The 24,694-nt window shown below is 36.2% G+C and overlaps 1 protein-coding gene across 2 annotated transcripts in view; it reads left to right on the top strand.

The window, feature by feature from the left end:
- The window catches only part of itsn2a (intersectin 2a), an 87,829-nt gene extending 63,177 nt beyond the window's left edge, over positions 1-24,652 (top strand). For both annotated transcript variants that reach the window (XM_073856006.1, XM_073856007.1), the window contains 21 exons: positions 4,186-4,304; positions 4,439-4,602; positions 6,771-6,843; positions 6,992-7,170; positions 8,502-8,557; positions 8,685-8,851; positions 10,104-10,137; positions 10,223-10,344; positions 10,997-11,093; positions 11,185-11,376; positions 15,115-15,236; positions 15,447-15,553; positions 15,648-15,831; positions 18,838-18,936; positions 19,646-19,813; positions 19,899-20,102; positions 20,214-20,335; positions 21,178-21,260; positions 21,342-21,425; positions 21,841-22,014; positions 22,195-24,652. In XM_073856006.1, the coding sequence (XP_073712107.1) occupies positions 4,186-4,304; positions 4,439-4,602; positions 6,771-6,843; positions 6,992-7,170; positions 8,502-8,557; positions 8,685-8,851; positions 10,104-10,137; positions 10,223-10,344; positions 10,997-11,093; positions 11,185-11,376; positions 15,115-15,236; positions 15,447-15,553; positions 15,648-15,831; positions 18,838-18,936; positions 19,646-19,813; positions 19,899-20,102; positions 20,214-20,335; positions 21,178-21,260; positions 21,342-21,425; positions 21,841-22,014; positions 22,195-22,352 (2,708 nt within the window). In that variant the 3' untranslated portion in view covers positions 22,353-24,652. The remainder of the gene's footprint in view (positions 1-4,185; positions 4,305-4,438; positions 4,603-6,770; positions 6,844-6,991; positions 7,171-8,501; positions 8,558-8,684; positions 8,852-10,103; positions 10,138-10,222; positions 10,345-10,996; positions 11,094-11,184; positions 11,377-15,114; positions 15,237-15,446; positions 15,554-15,647; positions 15,832-18,837; positions 18,937-19,645; positions 19,814-19,898; positions 20,103-20,213; positions 20,336-21,177; positions 21,261-21,341; positions 21,426-21,840; positions 22,015-22,194) is intronic.
- The last annotated feature ends 42 nt before the right edge of the window (positions 24,653-24,694 follow it).

Raw genomic sequence — 24,694 nt, 5'->3', positions numbered from 1 at the left:
TACTTTGCCAATATGCTGTTTTCATTATATTCATTGCAATGAGTGTGATTACTCTGAGGGCTTCATGATTCACTTTAATTACTTCCTATTAATTATGTGAGTCACTATAACAGACTGATCAGAGAATGAACAGAAGGTAAAAGAGTGATGAAGATGTTAAAGCAGTTTAATACTTTTTCATTTTATTTTACTATTTTATTTCATCATAAACGCAACACTGCGGTACCTAAACTGAAAAAAGTGAGATAACTTTGTAATTTTTTTAAAGTCCATATATTAGGTTTAATTAAAAATCGTGGTTTCCATTTTTATCTGTCTTGTTCAGTTTGGCCTAAATCAAATTATACTCACCTTCAACAAAATTAAAAGATATGTAAAGAAAATAATTTTATGAATTATTAACGTAGGTTCGGGAGGAGCCTAAACATTTAGTCCTGTCAATCACCTTGAGAGCTTTTAGTGAGTCAGTAGTCTCCATGCCTTCCCAGTGACGATTAATCCAGCATCTCTCCTCCTTACTAATCTCCTCCTTCGTTCGCTCTTTCCCTCTCTCTGCACAGTTCTACACAGTTCTCCCTCCAAGGACAGCAAGCCAAGTTCGTTTTACCATTATTCATCATTAGACTGAATGTGCAGGCGAACTAGTGAATACTTAATTTAAAAAAATCTATTTAGTTTAGTTGAAACAACTTTATTATGGCATGTGTCAGTTCAACTTAAAATATAAGATGATGGGAATAAATCATGGACAGTCAATTAAATAAATCCATTCCGGGCTATGTGAATGATTTATGTTGAGCTAACATTGCTGATTTTAAGGTTAATGCTTTGCATGAGACCTGATGAGAGTAAATGCATTTTAAAGGTGCAGTGTGTCATTTTTAGAAGGATCTCTTGACAGAAATGCAAAATAATATATAAAACTATATTATCAGGGGTGTATAAAGACCTTTTTATAATGAACCATTATGTTTTTATTACCTTAGAATGAGACATTTTTATCTACATACACAGAGGGTCCCCTTACGAGGAAGCCATGTTTCTACAGAAACCCTTAATGGACAAATTTTTTTACTATGTTGTCTCCGACGATGACATGTTTTTCCGGTGGCGGCTACCGTAGCTTCTCTATGCATTTCAAAAGCAAGGGGTGACCAGTGAACTGAGCCGTTGGTTGCAATCATAGACCGTAAAAAAATATGGACGTAGTGTCCGTGACGTCACCCATTGGCTTGTGAAGATCGCTTTTGAAGCTTAAAGTAGGCGTTGCCTGCCGTCGCCATCTTGGCCGCGCGTCCCCGCGAATTACTCGCGGAAAACCGAAAATGGGTAAAGAGGCGGGACATGGGTGAAGCTGAGGTGAAACCACGCCCGCCTAACGCGAGTCTAGTGACAGTAGTGGCTGTTAAACCGACACTCAAGCGGCCACGCCCTTAATTATGCAGAAGTTTAAGGCTTAATATAATCTAAACGGATGAGTTATTAAAAAATTCACCCCCCTCACAGTTGTCATGAAGGGCAAAATTAGCTATATAGGCCAAAAACACTTTTTGTACCAGGCTGTAAACATATTATTTTCTACTGTAAAGTTGGCCATTTTTAACATGGGAGTCTATGGGAATTGACTCCCTTTTGGAGCCAGCCTCAAGCGGCCAGTTGATGAATTGCAGTTTAAGTCACTTCCGTGTTGGCTTCATTAGAGAGATCGGAAGGTTGCCCCTCGGTTGCAATTCGCAACCTCACTACTAGATGCTGCTAAAATTTACACACTGCACCTTTAATCAAGCTGACTTATTCATGTTTAGTATTCTGTTGTGTTGTGATTTTAAAGAGTTAGTTTTTAACATTTGTGGTTTTAAAAGGGTCATATGATGTTGCCGAAAGAGTATTATTTTATGAAATACAATGTTTTTACGTGGTTTAAGGTTAAACATTTTTTTCCCCACGTATCGTACATTATTGTTTTCCCTCATAGTTTTTTAAAGTCGCCATGAAACGGAAGTAACTATTGTCTTGGTTTTCCCTGTGGTGATCCGAGTATAATGACTTTTTAAATGAAAAAAGGTAGGGCTGGACTTGAATTTATCCACTGAGAATTGATTGGATCTTTTGAAATTGGGTCATGTTTGCTAATCGCTGCAATCCTTTTCCGGACCCCGCCCACCTGTCTTACCATGACCGGAAAAAGGAGAGATCGTTTCGAGGAGGGAAGGAGATTTGTGTTTTTGATTAAAGATTATAAGGCCATATAAACTTTAAAAAAATAACAAAACTCACATATAAGAATATTCCAAAACAAACAACAGTTTTTCATTTAAATTTTTACTTTAAAAAAGCTCATTGTTCTAAAAAGTGTGTGACGGAAATGTTACGCCTCTTTTTATTTAGAATTGCTTTGTATCTTATGCTGTTTTCCTTATTGGTCCTTTTTATCTTACTTGTACGGCAGTATTCCTTGTAAAGCTGCTATGAAACCTGCATGATGAAGGTGATGTCGTTTCTCAAAATTGACCACCCTAAATATAATATTTGAAATATACTTTTTATACATACTCGATTTTCGTTGACTTTGAGTAAAATAATAGAACGTTTTTTTTTAAGATCACCTGGGGTCAATGTGTTAGCATGACAGAAGCTTGATGCTGTCGTGTGAGAACAAGCAACAGTCGGCTTTTTCCTTCGCCCGAGTGCCTCTCACGTAAATTATTTGAATTTAATGGCTTACGTTTCTTCCTTGCCACAAAAAATAGCACAGGTTTATCAATGCCATCAAAATTACTATTTTGTTTTTGTTTGTTTGTTTACCACGAAGTATAAAGTAGATGAGGAAAACTAGGATTCTGTGTGTATTCAAAGTGCGCCATTAATGTTTACAATTTGTGAAATGGTGCTCTGTGATTGGTTAAGCAAATTTATTGCATTCTGCAGCTGTGGCGGCCAGTGACTTCTTTTTTCGAGGGCGCTTGTTGCGAAGTTCGTCACAACATGTATGTAGCCCGTCATGTGTGTGGTTCGTAATTTCAAAATATGCGTTCTGCACGTCGAGTGATCCTATGGTCATGACGTGTCTTGTAAAAATAAGTGTCTGCTGCAGACGCGTCTAAAGGGTTTATGAAATAGACCCTCACGTTTGCCAGATACCCGCATAATCAGAGTTTACTGTTAAGGGAGTGTATTTTGTGAACGTGAGCGTCTCTTTTATCATAAATGGTTTTGACGCGTGTGCAGCAGGCACTTATTTTGACAAAACACGTGATGCACATGGTTCACATGACACAACAAACACATATTTTGAAAACACAAGCAACACATATGACACTCCGACACATATTTTGAATTTGCGCCCGTCGGATGAGCAGTCACAAGCCGCCACTGTTCTGCAGAGAAGGACGGCCGTGTTTGTCGTGGTTTGGGATAAAAGGAAGAAAAGATGACAGAATAACCCGGCGTATATCGGATTTTGTGTAAAATGAAGAATTGACTTTTTAAAACTGACCTGATACAATATTGACTTTGGTGTTAACAATTTTTTTTTGCCGTTTATCGCGTTTTGTAACCAAACTCTTATAAAGGTTAAATATGTGTGGTAGTAAATGTTGCATATCAAGAAAATTATCTGAATACTAAAGCTGCTACGAAACAAGATTTATTATCAAAGTTGCTGCAGTACAAATAAATTTGAATTAAAAATGTTTCTCTTCAGTTTTATACATCCATCATTACTTTAAGCATAGCCAATTATTTGCTATACATACAAATATATAAATTAAAATATATTTATAGTAGTATGTACTATAATGCAGATCTGACTTGCATCTTTTAACATCCATTTTTTTAAGTAAATCCATGTTAAAAATATAATTTGATGCTACTGAACTTCATTGGGTTAAGAAAAGTAAATGTAATGGTTGGATTAAGTCAAGATAGATCCTTAAAAGTGCAATTGCAGGTTGCCACGCATTACATTGTGTTATAAATAACTGCTGGATCGAAAGGTATGAAAGGATTGGGCAGACAACAATTTCACTCTTTATTTGTTATTAATGACCTGTAGCCATTTAATATCATTAAAAATATAAAGATTTGAAAAAGGTTTTAAGTATGGTTGACAGACTATGATGTCTTATAGCATTGATACCTGTGCTATATGATTTTAAAATTATTTGATATGTGTGCTTTTTGTAGGTTTGCCCGTGATTAAAACTGAAGATGCGTGTACTACCCCCACCACCTATAGAGCCCTTTATCCATTCACAGCACGTAACACTGAAGAGCTCTCACTGGATGCAGACTGTTTGATTGAGGTACTGTATGTGTAGCTGTTCCTCTAGTTAATCTGATCAAGGTCATAAGTTAGATTTTTTTATATTTAGACTGCATTGCGTGTCTACCAACTTTCTCCATTCACATAATATGATGGTTTCGTTCGTATCCATAGGTAGATGAAGCAACAGTTCGGGAGACCGGCTGGCTGTACGGGAGTTACCGTGGTAACCGCGGGTGGTTTCCAGAGAGTTATGCTGAGAGATGCTGTACAGACAGTTGGACTGAACAAACAGCAGCTGTTATGCAATCCACAGCGCCCCCTGCTAACTACCCTGAGTAATACACATTTAATACAAACTGCATGTTAAGAATAAACACTAGCTTTTACTGAATATTGTGCAGTTTATACTGTACACTGTCTACTTTTTATTGTATATGAAACAGAGCATTTTTTGCAGTGCCAAAGACAAGTAAGCTACATTGTCTCATGACCTCATTACGTTGTAATGTTGGTGAGCTTAATTTGTCATCATAGAAATAAAAGTTTACATTATATCAAATTATTCATTTAGCAGTAGCTTCTACACAAAAAGGTTTTAAACGTAGGTTTGGGAGGACCCTAAACATTCAGTCCTGTCAATCATCATTACAAGCGAATATAAGCAGCAATTTCTGGGCTTTCCCAGTGACAAATTTTCACCATCCCTTATACTCCCCATGTTCTTTATATCTGCTCTTTTCCTCCTCCGTGCAATTCCATGATGGAATGAGTTCGGAGCTTGGGTCGACTCGAGCATAATCACATTGCAATTGGATTGTGGGATTTTATATCTGTCACATAAGCTTTGTTATATACTGCACATTTTGGCAGTAGGTCATCAACTATGCTCAGTATGCATGTGAACTGCAACGTGTTTTTGTGACATTCACATTATTTATTGCAAAATGGGGTGATACAGTATGTGTCAGTGTATCTGAGAGGTGTTTTATCTATCTTTTTTTTTGGTCAAAGTGTTTTATCTGTCACTTCTTTTCTGTGCTTAATCTGTGAATGTGACAGACTAAAAAAAGAGTCTAAGATTTCAGCGAAAAACAGTCAGTAGGTGTGACTTATGGACTGTTATTGAGGTGTTTTATTTACACTGCAAAAAAGGAAACATTTTCTTAGTATCTTTGTCTTGTTTTCAGTAAAAATAGCTTAATTTAAGATGCGTTTTCTTGATGAGCAAAATGACCCAAGAAAATAAGTCTAGTTTTAGACCAAAAATATCAAATTATCAAAGCAAAAAAATCTGCCCAATGGTGTAAGCAAAAAATCTTGAAATTTTTTCTTAAACACAAAATTCAAGAAAAATTTGCTTACCCCATTGGCAGATTTTTTTTGCTTGTTTTATGCACAAAATCACTTAAATTTGATATTTTTGGTCATAAAACTAGACTTATTTTATTGGGTCACTTTGCTCATCAAGAGAAAGCATCTTAATTTAAGAATTTTTAGATATTTTTACTGAAAAGAAGATAAAAATACTAAGAACATTTTTTTTCTTGAAAATAATTTTTGCAGTGTACGTCAGGCTTAAATGCAAGCACACTGCAAAAAATGACTTTCTTACTTAGTATTTTTGTCTTGTTTTCAGTAAAAATATCTAAAAATTCTTAAAGTAAGATGTATTTTCTTGATGAGTAAAATGACCTAGGAAAAAAATAAACTTGAAGTAAATTGGTGCTTAAAACAAGCAAAAAATCTGCCAATGGAATAAGAAAAATTTCTTGAAATAGGTTTACTTTTTTCATAAACACTTTATTCCAGAATTTTTTTCTAATTCCACTGGCAGATTTTTTTGCTTTGTTTTAAGCACAAATTCGCTTTTTTTTCTTGAAAATCATTTTTTGCTGTGTACATTTTGCACCGCAAAAATGACTTTGTTACTTCGTGTTTTTGTGTTGTTTTTAGTAAAAATATCTAAAAATTCTTAAATTAAGATGTATTTCTTGATGAGCAAAATGACCTAGGAAAATAAGTCTAGTTTTTGGCCAAACAATTAACTTGAAGTAAATTAGTGCTTAAAACAAGCAAAAAAAAAAAAAATGCCAATGGAATAAGAAAAATGTTCTTGAAATAAGTTTACTTTTTTCATAAACACTTAATTCAATAATTTTTTTCTTATTCCACTGGCAGATTTTTTTTGCTTGTTTTAAGCACAAATTCGCTTACATTTTATATTTTTTGTCTAAAAACTAGACTAGGTCATTTTGCTCATCAAGAAAAAGCATCCCAACTTAAGAATTTTTTGATATTTTTACTGAAAACAAGACAAAAATACTAAGTAAGAAAGTCATTTTTGCGGTGTAAAATGTATACTGCAAAAAAATATTTTCAAGAAAAAAAAGCGATTTTGTGTTTAAGGATTGTGTTATTACCTTGCCATGTATGCATTTTATTGTTTTACTGGTTGGTATTGTTTTGAACAATTACCAAATTATTTAAACTCATTCATTATTAGAATTCCCCGGGTGGATGTGGAAGGACCAACACCAACGCACACACCAGCGTCTACAAACACACAACACTCACAGGTTGGCATTAATGAAAAAGCACACACATCACATGCATGTATCGGTATAAGTCATATATTAAATTTTTATTGATTGGAGAGTTATCATCAAAGCAGTTGTGTTTAAATGTGCTTACATTTTTTGTGAATGCGTGTTTGTGTTGCTGTAGGCCGTCGCTCTGTGCGAATGGTGTGCTAAGACTGACAGTCACTTGGGCTTCTCGAAAGATGACATCATCACGGTTTTAGAAAAGCAGGAGAGCTGGTGGTACGGAGAATTAAATGAGAACCGGGGCTGGTTCCCAAGCTCATTTGTCTCCGTGGTTACCACCAATCACACACAGACTGAGTAAGGATGAAGATGCCTCCCACTTCACCACACAAACATCGATTCATTCAACAGACAAACCTCCAAAAATCACATTAAGCTTAGATTGAGGGATCTTCATTGGAGATTCTCATAAACAGTACAATATAGAATATGATATTTAAAAAGGTGTAGTATTTATAGATAAAAACATTACTGAAGACTCTTGTACATATTAAGAGCTCAGATGCAAAAGTTGCTAAATGCCACCACCGTCAAAAATTAGATGATGATATGGAGCAAATGCTCTTGGCACGTATTATACTTTCATTAAATACTTAATCCCGGGATTCCCGGCCTCAGGCCATTCAGAAAAACAATTTTTAAGCAAAGTCCTCTAAGTGCACGGATGATGAATGAGATGAACGACAACACACATACAGTAAAGAGTGTTTTACCCGGTTAAAGTAGGTTTAGCGAAAATATTAGTTTATTGACCAAATTTTTAAACCTTGAATGAAGAGAGATTTTTGCATGTACTTAAAGGATTTTGCACCGAAAGAAAGACAAATTTGTTCAATTCCCCTCCAACCGAATGTCCTTCGCAGAACTCTCGCCATTGGCTGAATTAATTTAAATTTAATTATTTCAGTAACACTTTACATTAAGGTTGTATTTGTTTACAATTCTTTAATGTATTAGCTAACATGAACAATGCCTCTACAGCATTTTTTAAAATTAGATCATGTTAATTTCGACATTTACTAATACATTTATAAAAATTAAGTAAAACATGAGTTAATGCACCGTACATGAATAAATGTATTGACATTAAAGGTTCAGTGTGTCATTTTTAGAAGGATCTCTTGATCAAAATGCAAAATAATATACAAAACAATATTATTAGGGGTGTATAAAGACCTTTTTATAATGAACTGTTATGTGTTTATTACCTTAGAATGAGACATTTTAATCTACATAAACCGAGGGTCCCCTTACGTGGAAGTCGCCATTTTTGTGCGCAAAGTGTTTTTACAGAAGCTCTTAACGGACAAACTTTTTTACTAAGTTGTCTCCGACGATGACATTTTTGTCCGGTGGCTGCTACCGTCGCTTCTCTGTGTTTCAAAAGCGCGAGGTGAGGAGTGGACTGAGCCGTTGGTTGCAATTCGCAACCTCACCACTAGATGCTGCTAAACTTTACACACTGCACCTTTAACTAACATGAACAAGAATTAACAAATGCAAAGAAATAATATTGTTCATGTTAGTTAATGCAGTTACTAATGTTTACTAACACAACCTTATTGTAAAGTGTTACCAATATTTCTTACTAAAGCTACACCTTCCATATTGTTTGTGTTTTTTTCTAGACCGTTGTATTCTACTGTTGGTGAGATTGAACTGTCAGATTCCATTTTGCTAGAGGGTAAGGACTATAATTATGTTTTATGAAATTAAATGTTTTGTTATGGTGTTTTATTTAAACGTCACATTAAATTGATCTGCCATTTCAGAAGGTTTAGTGGCTGTTTGTGTTTTTTTTATCTAATCAGAGTATGTGGCTCTGTACACATATGAGAGTCCGGAGTCAGGTGACCTGACGTTCTCTGTGGACGATGTTATCCTGGTAACAGAAAGGGAGGGGGAATGGTGGAGAGGATGCATCGGGGATCAGTGTGGTCTCTTTCCTTCTAACTACGTCAAACCCAAAGAGCAAGATGTAAGCATACTGAGCTAACCCCAGTAACCTTTAGTTTATTCTAAATTTTTTTTCTTTTTGCTCATAAATTTCATTATTTATTATGAATATTGATATTATCATTAAAGTATTATAGAGACAGAGCGCAGTTATGCTAATTTGAAAACCATGCCCTCCGGGGGAAACAATCCATCTCCATGGACTTTGTATTGCTGGCTTATAACAAAAAACAGAATAATGCCTAAAAGCTGCTGTGTGACAAGGTGTACAGCTAACGGAAAATACGTTTGTATAAGCTGTCGACCCCAAGAAACGAACGTTTAAAGACACAAAAGTGGATCGCTGACTACGTTTCCCTTCCAGTGGGTGTAGTTCTAATAACAGTAGTACTATGAAAAGTTGCCTCTATCCACTTTTGTGTCTTTAAACGCTCGCTTTTTGGGGTCGACAGCTTATAAAAACTTATTTCTGTTTTTTTTTGGATTGTTAGCTGTACACCCTGTAACACAGCATCTTTTAGGCATTATTTTGTTATTTGTTATAAGCCAGAAATGACAAGGAGGCAGCCTCTCGCATACAAAGTCAATGGAGACGGATGGATTGTTTCCCCCCGGTGAGCGTGGTTTTCAGGTTATGACGCGTTGCGCTCTGTCTCTTTAAAAATAAGAGATGCCCCATATAAATTTTCCCACCAATACGATAGTCCATTATTCAGACTAATATCTGCCGATAGTGTTATTGATATGTGGTTATAAAGAGGTGTAGTTTGCCCAAAATTATAATTACGCCCATGATTTTTTTATATTCAAGCCATGAGTTAAATATGTCCATCCTTTTTCATATGGATACATATTCAGATATGTTTGAAAAGCTTTTTCATTCTTCATAATGGATGAATATAAAGTTCAGCTCCTATCACTTGCAAAATAAATCCACACGGCTCCAGCGGGATAAATAAAGGACTTCAGAGGGTAATTGATGTGTTTATGTGAGAGAAATATTAATATACATACAATGTTTACAAGTAAAGTATAGGCAAGATATATTGACTGATAGTCAATAGTCCAATACCGATTATTGGACGATATATTGATGCATCTAATATATGTTTTAATGGTAATATACATTTTCAAAGTTTCTTTGAAAATGTTGTTAGCGTTATAAATGTAATACATATGTTTACAATATACTGTATATTACAATTCAATAACACATTCAGGGTTATTAAAGTGTGTAATGTAATCATTATGTGCTTACTGTATTTCTTTTTTAGACTGCCAAACCTGATGGTACTAGTAAAAAGCCAGGTGAGGTTTAAAAGCATTGCACCACCACACAGAAATATGTATCAATAATCATTTTAAACGTTTTTAATTTCATGCTGGTCTTCAGAGATCGCTCAGGTAACAACAGCCAATGCAGCCACAACACCAGAGCAGTTGAGTCTTACGCCGGGTCAACTGATTGTAGTGCTGCATAAGAACTCAAACAGCTGGTGGCTGGGTGAGCTCCAGGTCAGTGTATCTGTATGTGTATGTGTGTATGTGACAATGCAATACTGTAATTATAAACAATGCATTAGTGCATATCATTCGAAATTATATTGCTTATTATTATTATTAGATTATTTCAAATCTTAACATTGTATTTGTTGTCTTCAATTGAAACTCAGTTTTCAGCGGATGTCCTTGCATTAAATAATTATTGTTTGTGCAAATAAAATTCAGTGCTATCTTTATGTACTGTATGCTATGTCCACTTTTTACGGTCTGATCGATTCTTAGTGGAAAATCAATTCCTGTCCTGCACTTGTCCTTTAGCTTTCTCACTCTGAAATATGTCAGTAAAATAACAATTAACATTGACTTTAAAGCAAACTAAAGTTGTACTAACAATTGAGGACCTCAGATGCAAAAGCCGCTAAACGCCACCTCAATTAAAAAATGAGATGATATTAACCAACTGCCCTCGGCACGTAGTATACGTTCATCAAATATTTATACAAAAAATCTACCTCATTCCATTCAGAAATACTGGTTTGTTGGCAGTCCATTAAGAGTCTGATAAAAACACAACAGACACACTTAGAGGGTTTTGCATCAGAGCTTTTCAATTATAATACTTAAGGGTTAGGGTTAATAATTGAATCTCTGTGTGTGTCCATAGGCGCGGGGTAAAAAACGTACAAAGGGCTGGTTCCACTCCTCTAATGTCAGATTACTGGAGGCCAACAGCGGCAAAATAACTCCTGCCTCTAAACCACGTAGGAGACATGTCATATTCTTCTGTTAATCATTTATACTCCTGCAGTATTCAGTACTCATTCATCTCTTTCATGTATTTCCCTCCTGAAGTATGTCAAGTTATTGCAATGTATGACTACAAAGCAGCCAATAATGATGAGATGAGCTTCCAGAAAGGTCAACTGATCAGCGTTCTCAACAAAGACAATCCTGACTGGTGGAAAGGAGAGGTCGCTGGAGTCACAGGACTGTTTCCAACCAATTATGTGACGATGACCACAGAATGTGATCCTAGCCAGCAATGTGAGTATGTGACGTGTTGTTGGTTAATGGAGAAACAATACACTGAAAAAAATGACTTTCTTACTTGGTATTTTTGTCTTGTTTTCAGTGGCAGTGTCGAAAAATTCTTAAATCAAGATACATTTTCTTGATGAGCCAAATTATATATTTTTTAATTAAGTAAATTTGTGCCAAGGTGATGGGGCATTTTTTCTTGAATTACTGCACTGCAAAAAATGATTTTCAAGAAAAAAGATTCTTGGTGTTTTTGTCTTGTTTTCAGTGGAAATATCTAGAAATTCTTAGATTGTTATGCGTTTTCTTGATGAACAGAGCGACCCAAGAAAATAAGTCTAGTTTTAAGACCAAAACTATCAAATTAAAGTGACTTTGTGCATAAAACAAGCAAAAAAATCTGCCAATGGGGTAAGCAAAAATCTTGAACATTTTTCTTAAACACGTAATTCAAGAAAAAATTGCTTACCCCATTGGCAGATTTTTGTTTGCTTGTTTTATGCACAAAATCGCTTAAATTTGATATTTTTGGTCTGGAAACTGGACTTGTTTTGTTGGGTCGTTTTGCTCATCAAGAAAAGGCATCTTAGTTTGTGAATTTTTAGATATTTGTACTGACAACAAGACAAAAATGCTAAGAATTTTTTTTTCTTGAAAATCATTTTTTTTGCAGTATGTAAAGGATTAGTCTATTTTTCTTCAAAAAAAAAAAAAAAAGAATCCAGATAATTTACTTGCCACCATGTGATCCAGAATGTTGATGTCTTTCTTTGTTTAGTCGAGAGGAAATTATGTTTTTTGAAGAAAACATTCCAGGATTTTTTTTCATTTTAATGGACTTTAATGGACCCCAACACAGTTTAATGCAGTTTAAAATTGCATTTGCAACGGAGTTTCAAAGGACTCTAAACGATCCCAAACAAGCCATAATGATCTTATCTAGCGAAACGAAAGAAAAAAAGCACTTTTACAACAACAACAACTTCTCGTCTATCTCCGGTCCTGTGACGCGCCAGCGCAACCTCACGCAATCCCGTCAAGAGGTCACAGATGATGAATGCGAAACTACGCCCCAGTGTTTGGAGTGTGGAGAAAGAGGACCGTTCCGCATTGTTGTATGTGGAATGATACTAATTAATTGTGTCAGTATATTGTTTAAAATGTCCGCAAATGTGCGTTTCATATATGTAACACGTGACCTTTTCACGGCATTACACAATTGAGAAGTTGTGGTTTAAAGGTGCATATTTTTTATTTTTCCTCTCAAAAATTACAATGGTTTCCTAGATGGGACCTTTGTGGCTCGTTTGGGATTGTTTGGAGTCCTTTGGGGCTCCGTTGGAACTCCAAGTTTAAACGGCATTAAATCTGTTACGTGTTGGGGTCCATTAAAGTCCATTAAAATGAGAAAATTCTGGAATTTTTTCTTTAAAAAAACATAATTTCTTCTCGACTGAACAAAGAAAAACATCAACATTTTGGATGACATGGTCAAAGAAAATTGACTAATCCTTTAAGTGTTAAAAAAAGTAATCTTATCTGAAGATTTTTTTTACCCCAATGGCAGATTTATTTGCTTGTTTTAAGCACAAATTTACTTACATTTTGTATTTTTTTTAAAACAAGATTTTTTTATTTTGCTCATCAAGAAAATGCATCTTAATTTAAGAATTTTTAGATATTTCTACTGAAAACAAGACAAAAAATACTAAGAATGAATTTTTTTTGCAGTGTAATTACTGCCTTTATGGTTTTAAAGGAAAGATTTTTAACAGAGAGTAGTCACACACACAATCACATGCAAACTGTGCGCATGTACACAACAGCATTTATTTATACCCAGTGTGGACTGGTGGGCAAATCAATTTGAGATATTAATGCTGGAAAACAAACAATGCTAATCCAATTTGAAATTGTTGATTTAATACTGAATCTGAAGCCTTTTCTTATAAAATGAAAGGGACAATACAGCTTTCTTTCTTTTTTTTTTCTTTCTGTCTTTCTTGTATTTTAATATATACTCTCTTTCCATCTCTTCATTATTCGCCATTTTCTCTTTCCACCTCATCTGTGTTTTATTGTAGGATGATAGCTCTGGCCCCTTTCTCTTCCTCCTCCTCTTTTTTTCTGGGCCAATCAGAACACTGCTCTGGGTTAGACGGCAGCCTCAAGACTCCAGCCTGACTAGCTTTGTTTGGATTTGACTTCTCCTCTTTTACCATGAGTGTTTCTCAAACGCAAGGACGCGTCCTACATATCTCGGCTGCCACATCATCATGCATGCGAAAGACATCTCAATTCAAAGTATGCTTTGAAGACAGACTTTGTTTCGTGTTCTTAATTCGGCCTCTTTTGAAGAATGCATGAACCACCCAGAATTCATTGCACAAATTCCAAAAACATCGCAAGAATCGAGTCGACACTTACTTTGCCCAATTTTGTTATGACATATAAGGCAAAAACATGTTTCTAGAGACGAAGACATTTATGTTATCCTCTCTTTAGTTGTAAATTATTCACAATGTTCAATTGCCCATGTTGTAAAGAACTTGGAGACCACAAACAGTTGATAAATTATTCTTATTTACTGTACAACTTTAATGGAAAGTTTACATTGCATTATTTTAGCTTTTAATGTTAAGGAGGACTATATTTTCGAAGCCTTAAGAGGGACTGGTCTACGAAGGACACGGCCTCTATAGGATGCAACCTTGCGTTTGAGAAACACCACCTTTGTGTTTAAGTTTGTTTAAATTACATTAATAAACTGTTTAACCCCACTGGCTTTTTTACCTTTTCCCCTTTTCGTTTAATATTGCAAATATCACTTGCAATACAAGACTTAATTTGTATTTTTTTTTTTCAAGAAATTGAGATGAATTAAAGGGGCCATATCATGACCACAGACACCAAACACAAAAACTGCTTGAGAAAACCTTCAATTTCTTATGTCAGATCTCCAAAAATATTTCCATACAGCAACCCATATTTACACACCAGTGGCATCTACTAGTTGTCGACTCTTATTGTAATATCACAATATGGAGGGCATATGATATTTTTTATTAATTCATACATGCGTGTATGAACAACAAAAGCAAAATGTGTAAAGTTTGCTACATTACTGCTTCTCCTGGCTGTGCGTATCGTCTGCTACTCTCTATGATTTTCTTGAAGGACCTAAACAAGGTCTTTCATCATTTCAGTCGTCAGATCTTAACAACAATTGAAAAGCAATTTCTCAGAGGTTGTTTAGCATCGCAGCAGAAAAAGCAATTCATTTCAAAAGAAAAATAGATACGAAAACCAATTTTCAGCTCAACATGGCACAAAGACGTGTAAAAACTATATATGCATGATATGACCCCTTTAAATAATAAGACCCCCTTTTAAGTCTCTTACGCAAGCAAGTGATGCCCATCAGCACAAATCAAGTGTAGATCGTAGAATTGTTAGTCTGCCTCTGTGTGTGTAACTGTAGTTATAAGTACCGATGACCAGCAACATGTGTTGCACTTATTCTTGATCAGCTATGCAGCCACCTAACAGTCATTCGCTCTGAATGTGATAATAACCTTGTTTTGTATTGAAAGTATATGTGAATCAGAATTTCAGAAATAAAATTTCTAATAGAGAGATGCTGTGGTGATGTGGTTACTGATAAGTGCGAGTTTGTACCTGGATGCATGCGATTGTGTGTACTTGTATGTGTGTGTGTGTGTTGCTTGTGCTGTGTGTGTGTAGGGTGTGCTGATCTGCTCAGTTTAGAGTCCATGTCTACCGAGGAGAGAAAACGGCAAGGCTACATACATGAGCTCATTCAGACGGAGGAGACCTACCTGGAAGATCTTGAACTTGCATTGGAGGTAAGGCAATACTTGTCAAACACCAATCACCAGTAGTACTGTGTGAATAGAAAGAGAAACATGGCCAAGAACAGTCAGATATACAGTTACGCATTTATTATACAAAAATGTTTTACAGCAAAATGCGTCAATCGACCAATCAGAGTATTCCAGAAAGCTGTGTAATAAACATGAGTATTTGCATAATGCTGTCTATGTGTCACTCTTCAGGTGTTTTATACCCCCATGGCGGAGTCAGGGCGGTTGACGGAGGCTGAGATGAGCATGATTTTTGTGAACTGGCGGGAACTGATCATGTGTAGCACCAAACTCTTAAAGTGAGTCAGCACTGGAATAGCTTACATCGGAGCAATATTCAACCACAACATATATTAAATATGTAATATATGAACTAATCTGTGTGTGCATTAGAGCTTTGCGTGTCCGTAAGAAGATGTCAGGTGAACGGATGCCGGTGCAGGTGGTGGGTGATATCTTGTCCTCAGAGCTTTCTCATATGCAGGCCTACATCCGCTTCTGCAGCTGCCAGCTCAACGCCGCTGCCATGCTACAACAGAAAACAGACAAATCACAAGACTTCAAACTCTTCCTGAAGGTGAGGAGATGATGTACATTTCAGTGCATTGTGTTGAATGCTTTTAGTACCTTTTGTGTTTGATGTTGAAGGCTGCGTGTCCAATTAAATGCATGAAACGCTAGAAGCCAGCAATTAAGCAGATGCCTTCAAGAAATGTAGTGAACAAAATTGTATATTATTATTTTGAGCTTATGCAGTATGTGGTTATAGCAATAAATTTCAATGTATCATATTTTAAAGAGCACTTATTGTCGGATTCAGTTTTACATTTCCTTTGGTTTGTAAGTGTGTATTAGTACATGTTAACGATATGCAAAAGGTACAAACCCCTTAGTAAACGATGACGCGAGTTATCGTCTCCAACGTAAATCTCTTTTCTGGGACTACAACAAACACACGGATTGTAGGCAACAGTTTACTTCCTGGGATTGGTGATGTAGACAAGACCGACATTATCATAATTCCTCCCGCTTGGACAGCCTGTAAATTTAAACTTCCTTCAGCATTGCATTGTGAGCGAATCTTTCAAACACGGTAAGAAGCGTCGCATTTCCAGCTGATGTTAGAAGTATTCAGACCAATCACAACGTACAGATCAGCTGGCCAGTCAGGGACACAGAGCTTTTAAAATCTGTGCGTTTCAGGAAGATAGTGAAATCTAGAGCTACAAAAATGTACGGTATGTGGAAAATAATATAATATAAAATAATAACACATTGTATTATACCAAATACACAAAATAACATTGTTTTTTAGCAATGAAATAGGTGCTCTTTAACATTATATAAGCTGAATCCGAAATCGCATACTTACTGAGTAGGTACTGAATTTCACTGAGTACCTACTTAACGTGCGCTAAGACAGTACGTACGTTCGCGTTAGTATGGACAGCATCCACCATGTTGACGTTATCATGCAACCTATGACGTATACTTGCGGAACCACAAGAACTGATAGGAGATTGACATCTCAATACCGCGAGAGCGACTCGAAATCAGACTTCTCCGTATGATTTCTGGAATTGCTCTCACGGTACTTTGATGTCATCCACCTGTTGGTTCTTGTAGAGGTGCATGAACTCGAACAAACCTAATAACAGGCATGAAAACGTATGCGTGTATGAGGGACAGGTGCACTAACACCGGATTGCATCAGTAACTTACTTGACAACTCTACTACGGTCTCTGTCAGTGTTACAGATATATTAAACATTATTTTGTAGTGGACAAAAATAAGTAAAACAAGCAGATTGTAATTTAATATCTATTGCTGTGCTTGAACACAAACTTTGTTATGATTAAACATTTTAGTGAAGCAATCTCTGGTATTTACTTAAAACAACAGGAAACATGACAAAAAAATTGAATGAATAAAATAAATGAAAACGTATGGGTGATTCTCACGAAAACTTGGTTTTAAAAATGTCAAGCATGAAAATATAAAAATTGCTTAAATTTACTTTTTTCCCACCAGACATTGAAAAACAAAGTCTGGAGTAAATGGGAAAATTAATTTAAAAACTTTTACTTATCATTTAACACTTTTTGTAACATAATTAAAAAAATTAGTCCTAAAAAATCTCATTACCGCAACAGTCAGAAAACATCAACACTGACATATTTTCAAAATGACATGACAAACCTGAAAGAACATAATTTGGAGATTCTAGACATGCATTTAAAATCAAAGTATTATGCTTCTATTAATTAAATTAACATTTAATAAGCATCTGTTGCGGTAATGATCATCAAAATGTCGTGTAAGCATTCTGACAAGACAATATTTCAAATTAACTGTAAAAAATGATCTTACCTGGTAGCCATCTTGAAGTAACTGGTCCATGTGCTTGGTCACTCAAAATCAAACTTTATTAAAATTCTGTATGTGTGCTTAAACTGTTCTCAAAAAGTGTTGCGGAGGATGAGAACATCAGGCATGGACACATCATTTTCCTAATTTTTCTTCATTATTATTATACATGAATATTCTGTAAATATTTTTTCTGTCATCTGAAGTTGTCTAGCAAAACATCCATTTATTTTTTTTTCTTAATATTTTTGTGTTAATTTGATTAAATTACAACATAACGCATGTTCAAACACAGCCAGACACATTGCGGTAATGAGAATTTCAGCAGAAAATGAGATAAAATTTCCAATTATAAATTCTTATGTTGAAATCACACATTGTGCAAGGTAGAACACAGTATTGTGTTAATTTTGATGCTTTTTAATGTTACTATATTACACATTTTAAAGCTAAAATCATTAGTGCCGTGGTGTTTCAATGGTTTTGTGAGAATCACCCGTATAGAAGTGAATACCATATGAAACAAAATTTATTCAAATGTATTTTTCTAACAAACCATCACATATTTACTGCCATCTCAACACAGCTGTGACAATTCTACAGCTTTATTTTCATGAATCAGCTGAGCACTTTGTGGTATATCCTGGCCGGTCTGTGCGTTAAGTCAGGGTACTGGAACAGCCCTGTGTAACGTATTGAAATCACCCGATTGGCTGGTCTCCGGTCGATTGATTTGCTTTCCCGTGGCATCATGGGAAAGCTGGGATAGAAGTGTCCATCCAATGCATGCTTCAGAATCTGGGCGGACTCAGTAGGGCATCCGGGGATTTCTCGCCTACTGATTTTTTGGATACTCAGGATTAGGACATACTACTCTGTTTCTCCTACTACATTTTCAGTAAGTAGGCGGTTTCGGACGATACTTAAGTACACGTGCCTCTGAATCTCGCGAAAAATAGTCTAAAATCCCGGTAATTCTCGCATACCCTTTTACGTATACTGGGGTTTCGGACATACTACTTGTTCGCCTACTGCTTTTTGCCTACTATATAGTAGTATGTGGTTTCGGATTCAGCCATTGTCATATTTTACATTTTCCACAGTTGTCCACATGAGGGTGCTGTAGATAATACCTTCCTGTGGGCTACAGTAGATGACTTTAACTCTGTAGATAAGGATATTATGTTGATTTTGTGATTTTTATCTCCTTTGTAGAAAATTGCCAGTAATTACAGATGTAAAGGCATGCCACTGTCTAGCTTTCTTCTGAAACCCATGCAGAGGATCACACGCTACCCACTGCTGATCAAGAATGTATGTGAAGCTTCTTAAAAAACAGAAAGGCAGAGAATAAAAGCAAGGAAATTAGAAACTAAAAATTATATGAGCAAATGTATAATTGTTTGAAGGTAATTAAATAATTTAATAAAAGGTGGGGATAACAATTTGCACACTCACAGAGTTAACATTTTTAAGGAATATTTTACAGTAAAGACAGACTTATCACATAAGTAAACAATTGGACATTAAATATAGTTTTGAGATGAAATATTTTATTAAGCTGGGGGAAATATGTATATGTGGAGTTGCATAATAATCATTATTACCAGCCCTCTACACTGCTTGATTCTGATTGGCCAGTCACAACATTCCAAGGTATGTTATTCCGAGATGATAACTGCTTTGCGTCAGGTCCTGATCACACTATCGGGGCTTATTTCTGAGATAACATCCTGCTGCCTATACATTATCCCTTATTTAAAATATATTAGAGCAGAGAATGGTGCAATTGACCAATGAGAAATAAGATTAGGAGCATCAAAGTAGTCAGGAAGTTGGCTTCCTAAACATTAATTTCAATCTTTGACATGGCCATAGGCAATATATAAAGCCAAGATATAAGGGTTATATTTCACAGAGCATTATGTTGGATGAATTTATGTAGAAAATAGTATTATTTGGTTTTCCCATTTTATTTAACCAGTGCAGAATTAAATTGTGGTTTTGAAATCTTGTCATGTAGATTCTGGAGAATACCCCTGTGGGTCATGCAGATCATGCCAACCTGCAGATGGCATTAGAGAAAGCGGAGGAGTTGTGCTCACAGGTGAATGAAGGTGTGAGAGAGAAAGAGAATTCAGACAGACTGGAATGGATCCAGAGTCATGTGACGTGTGATGGAGTCATTGAGGTGAGACCAACAGGCTTTAAGTCAAAAACTATCATATTTATGTGTTAATGGTATTAATGAAAACTGATTGTTTGTCTTGTTTTAGCACCTGGTTTTTAACTCCATAACTAACTGCCTGGGCCCGAGGAAACTGCTGCACAGCGGCAAACTGCACAAGACCAAGAGCAGCAAAGAACTCTGGGCCTTTCTGTTTAGTGACTTTCTGCTCCTCACATACACTTCCAAACAGTCCGGGACAGACAAACTCTTTAATCCCAACTCCAATGCACAGTACAAGATGTATAAAACGGTAAGACCATTGTACATATGGGTGCCTCTGAAGAGAAGTAACTGGGTTTGAATATTGATATTTGTAAAATATCATTGTTTTATATCAGCCTCTCTCTCTCTCTTCTTTTAGCCAGTGTTTCTGAATGAGGTCTTAGTCAAAATGCCCTCAGACCCTTCCAGTGATGATCCAATCTTTCACATCTCACACGTCGACCGTGTGTACACACTCAAGACTGACACCATTAACGAGAGGTACACAAACAGAGATAAAATGACCCGCATCATGTTAAACAAAACAGCTTTTTTCATGCTACTGATATATCTATGTGTACATACACATCATTCATTAAAAGATGAACGTACATTAAGATTAGGATATCTTTTACTAAAGATTTACTAGAATTACTAGTGAGTAACATTTGTGATCACTAGTGTTGTAGTTCTTGAGACCGGTCTTGGTCTCGTCTTGGAATCGACCACTTTTTTATTTTGTCTCGTCTTGGTCTCAGACAAAGAGGACTCTGAATTTTTTTTTTCAAGACCGATCAAGACCACAACTGATGGCACATCACAAATTGATTTTTTTATCATTAATTTTACGCAGTTTATTTAGGTTTGGCATATGATGTTGGCATTGTTTAACCATTGTTTAAGTTTCTCCCAATGACAATTTTTCTAATTTTATACCTGCATTGTGTTAAGTGGATGGCAAGCCATGGAAAGACAGTTCAGAATAAATGGTTAAGTTGATTTCAGCTCTTTAGTGTTTGTTCACTTTCATTTGCTTATAGACAAAGATACATTCCCACATATCTGCAATGCCTTCGATTATTTTATCAACTTCTCTGATGGCACACACACACACACAAACACGCACACACACAGACAAGAAGTGCGTAATCATGTGCATATTCCACATTTTATCATAAGTGTTTTAATGCAGTGACTTGCACTGGTCTTGGTCTTGGTCTTGACTTGGTCTCGACCTGTCTTGGTCTTGTCTCGGTCTCGGCCTGTCTTGGTCTTGGTCATGACTTGGTCTCGGTTTAGGTGGTCTTGACTACAACACTAGTGATCACTTTTCACTTTTTTAGGACTACATGGGTGCAGAAGATCAAAGCAGCATCTGAACACTTCATAGAGACAGAGAAGCTCAAAAGAGAAAAGGCATACCAAGGTTAGAAATCAGTGAAGGTTTAAATATTTAGTTTAATGCCTGAATGCAGTTTTACTGATAAAAGCCTTTTGTTTTATTCAGCTCGCTCTCAGAAGAACAGTGGGATTGGGCGATTGTCTGTGACAGTCCTGGAGGCAACAGAGCTGAAGGCCTGCAAGCCAAACGGTTCGGAGTGAACACACACATACTGTATACACACCACATCCACACAAACATACAAAGAACTGATTCATGAAGACTTTGTATAAGATATTTAGGGGCATTTTTGCCTTTATTAGTAAAAAACTAATGCTTTTAATATAAATACTCCATAAATAATTTGATGAGTTCACTAATATACTACAAATTTGTTCCTAATCAATTTAAAGACTTTCATGGTAAATTACATCTTCTGAAAACATATTAAGGAATGAAATGTCCTAATTAGTATGTAATTAAGTAGGGATGTTAATATTAAAGTTTATTATTTTCCTAACAAAAATGAATGCAATTTCTGATTACGTACTAAACTAGTTCACACACTTTCTTACCATTTGAGGTTTGTTAACTGGTGTCTTTGGATTGCCTGTGTGTTATATAGGGAAGAGTAACCCGTATTGTGAGCTCACTATGGGTGCTCAGTGTTACACCTCCCGCCATCAGTCCGACACACTCAACCCCAAATGGAACTTCAGCTGTCACTTTTTCATCAAAGACCTGTACCAGGACGTCCTCTGCCTCACCATTTTTGAGCGGGACCAGTTCTCTCCAGACGGTGGGCTTTAAAATGGCATTGCACATGCAGGATGACAAAGATGCATAGTGATAATATTAATATTTATATACAGTACGAATAGAGATGAATAAACACTCTTATTGAAATCATTGTTTGTTATTAATAGTAAATAAATAAATCATTATACAAAAATAATACAATATTGTGCTATCAATACAGATTTTCTGGGTCGTACTGAAATTCCTGTAGCAACAATAAAGAAGGATCAAGATGGAAATGGTCCTTTGGTACGACGTCTGCTGCTTCATGAAGTTCCAACCGGAGAGGTCAAAGTGCGACTTGACCTGCAGCTCTTTGAGCAAGCGCCTCTCATTTGAAAACAACCGTTAAGTTTCAGCTCAGCAACAAACATCTACAGGTTTATTTTTCTTAACTCCGTGTTGAACAGACGTGTACCATAAGTGGGTTGTTTTTTTTTAAACTTGAGACTCCAAATGGAGTTTTTTCCCCAAAAAATTAGAGTGCCAGCTCATAGTAAGCTTGATATACTATAGCTACCCATTCTCACCAAGATGCGTGCAAATGACACGCAGTGTGATTATCGTGTAGCCTGGGTGCCAGCCGATCTTAGCCCCGCCCACAACATTTTGAGAACGGGAAGATCGGTCTGGGGTTTCTGCGTTGAGGAGCTACTATGCTAGACCCAAAGCTGGTCGAACCAATCAAATTGTCAGGGCGGGCTTTATACGATGATGGACAGATGATCAACAGTAACGTAATGAACCACGTCACCAAAGAGCGCATGTGTTTAATCTGTTTAACGAAATGGCTGCCGCTGGAGAATTCAGATGTGTGGATTCTGACATTGAGTCTGTTCTAAAAGATATCGACAGAGCATTGATTTTAAAAGAGAAACAGAGAAACGCGAGCAAGGCATTTGTTGATGTTTTTGCCATCCTCCCTACCGTATTCGGCAAAAGTTGGTCGCAACTGAAATTGGTATCACGGCGATGCAACTCGGCGTGCATGACGAGATGGATATAATTAGCGGTCGTTGCCAGCTTCTTTTCGGAAGCCCGGAATCGTGGTTGCTGAATAAGTGGAGGGACATGCTAGGCTCCAATATTTTCAAGCCAACGTAATGGGTATCATCATGGATGAAGTTCACCTAACGTACAAATGGTAAGAGATGGTCTGACTGTATGACTAAGTAAATACTTAATGTTGTGATATAAACGAAATGTTGTAAACATAGTAGGTGTGGATGTACGTTCGCTAACTCAGACTTAGTATAATCACAATGTTAGTGTCATTGTAGCGAAGTTCGGTCAGGCTGCAAAAGATGTAATTTCAACATACGTCACACACTCCGTTGCTCTGATTGGTCGTAGGTCTATCCAGTTGAGTGCAGAGGCATTTTTCGGTTGAGACACGCCTCATAATTAAAGCTCAATGGAGCAGTATCAGACTCAAATTCTGACTAGAATTGAGTATGACAACGTCAGACTAATTATCGTGCAATAGATACGCCAGGTTCCGATTTTGCGTGCGTGTGATGCGCCGGTCCTTCCCATTCACTTGTATGGCGAATCGTCGTTTTATTTATTGTTTTCTCATTTGTTTTCTGTTTTTTAAACAATTTTCGCTTGGGTTTCGGGTTAGATTTCAGATGTGTTTAAGCAGGTTATTTAATATACAGGTTTCTCCCATGTTTTTGTCTATATTTAAGCCATGGTCGCGTGGTTAGAGATGGGGTTTGGGTTAGGATGTCATTTTTATATAACAAAAAGTTGTTCTAACCCTAAACACAAGCGACAGATGTAAAAGAACAGAAAACAAATGAGAAAACAATTAATAGAATGTCACGAAACGATTCGCCATGTGGGTGGGTGGGGGGGACTGGCGTGTCATGTGCACGCGGGGTCGGAATTTGGCGTGTCTATTGCACGATGGTCACACTGCGTGTCATTTGTGCGCTTTTTGGTGAGAATGGGTTGACTATAGAAAAGGTGAACCACTTTACAAATGTTTACATCATGATGGGCCGTGTAGTCTCATCATTATACAGTAGATGCTGATGATGTCATGTGATGGGTAATTTAGAAAGAAAATAGATCTTTGTGTTGAAAGATGAATTTGTTTAATTGTTGAATCACCATTTTGGTGATTTATTTGATGTAGAACAGGGCTTACACCAAACCTATTTCCTATAATTTGTCTTTCTTGTAATGTTTTCTGCCGTATCAAATGTAAATGTGCCTAAGTTTCAGTCTTTGAAAAGCCAATTAATTCTTTGATAGAAAAATATTGAATATCGCTGTTATTACTGCTGTAGTGATCTGTTATTACATGTATAGTGTTCTGAATGACCAGTCACTGACAATGAAATGGTGAACTTATGGTTTTAAATTCATATTTCATATATAGATACAGGCTGTAATCTAAAATACTCAGGTTTTAACTCTGATATACTTGTACATTGGTTAAAAAAAGATGCCACTGTTTTAATTTTTTACTGAAATTTTATTTACAGATGCCTGTACTCAGGACATGCCAAACATTAAAATTCAAATCTATGATTCTACAATTTAGTAGTTAGTAGAAGCCATGAAGCCAAGCATTCGTGCACCTCTTTAAATTTTAGACAAGGAAAATAAATAATTTATTAAATTTTTTATTTATAGTGTATTTTCAGCTGAACTGGACTACAGTGGTCTTA

The sequence above is a fragment of the Misgurnus anguillicaudatus genome, chromosome 18 (assembly GCF_027580225.2).
Source record: "Misgurnus anguillicaudatus chromosome 18, ASM2758022v2, whole genome shotgun sequence".
In the NCBI taxonomy this organism is placed as follows: Eukaryota; Metazoa; Chordata; class Actinopteri; order Cypriniformes; family Cobitidae; genus Misgurnus; species Misgurnus anguillicaudatus.
This window is presented reverse-complemented; position numbering and strand designations above follow the sequence as displayed.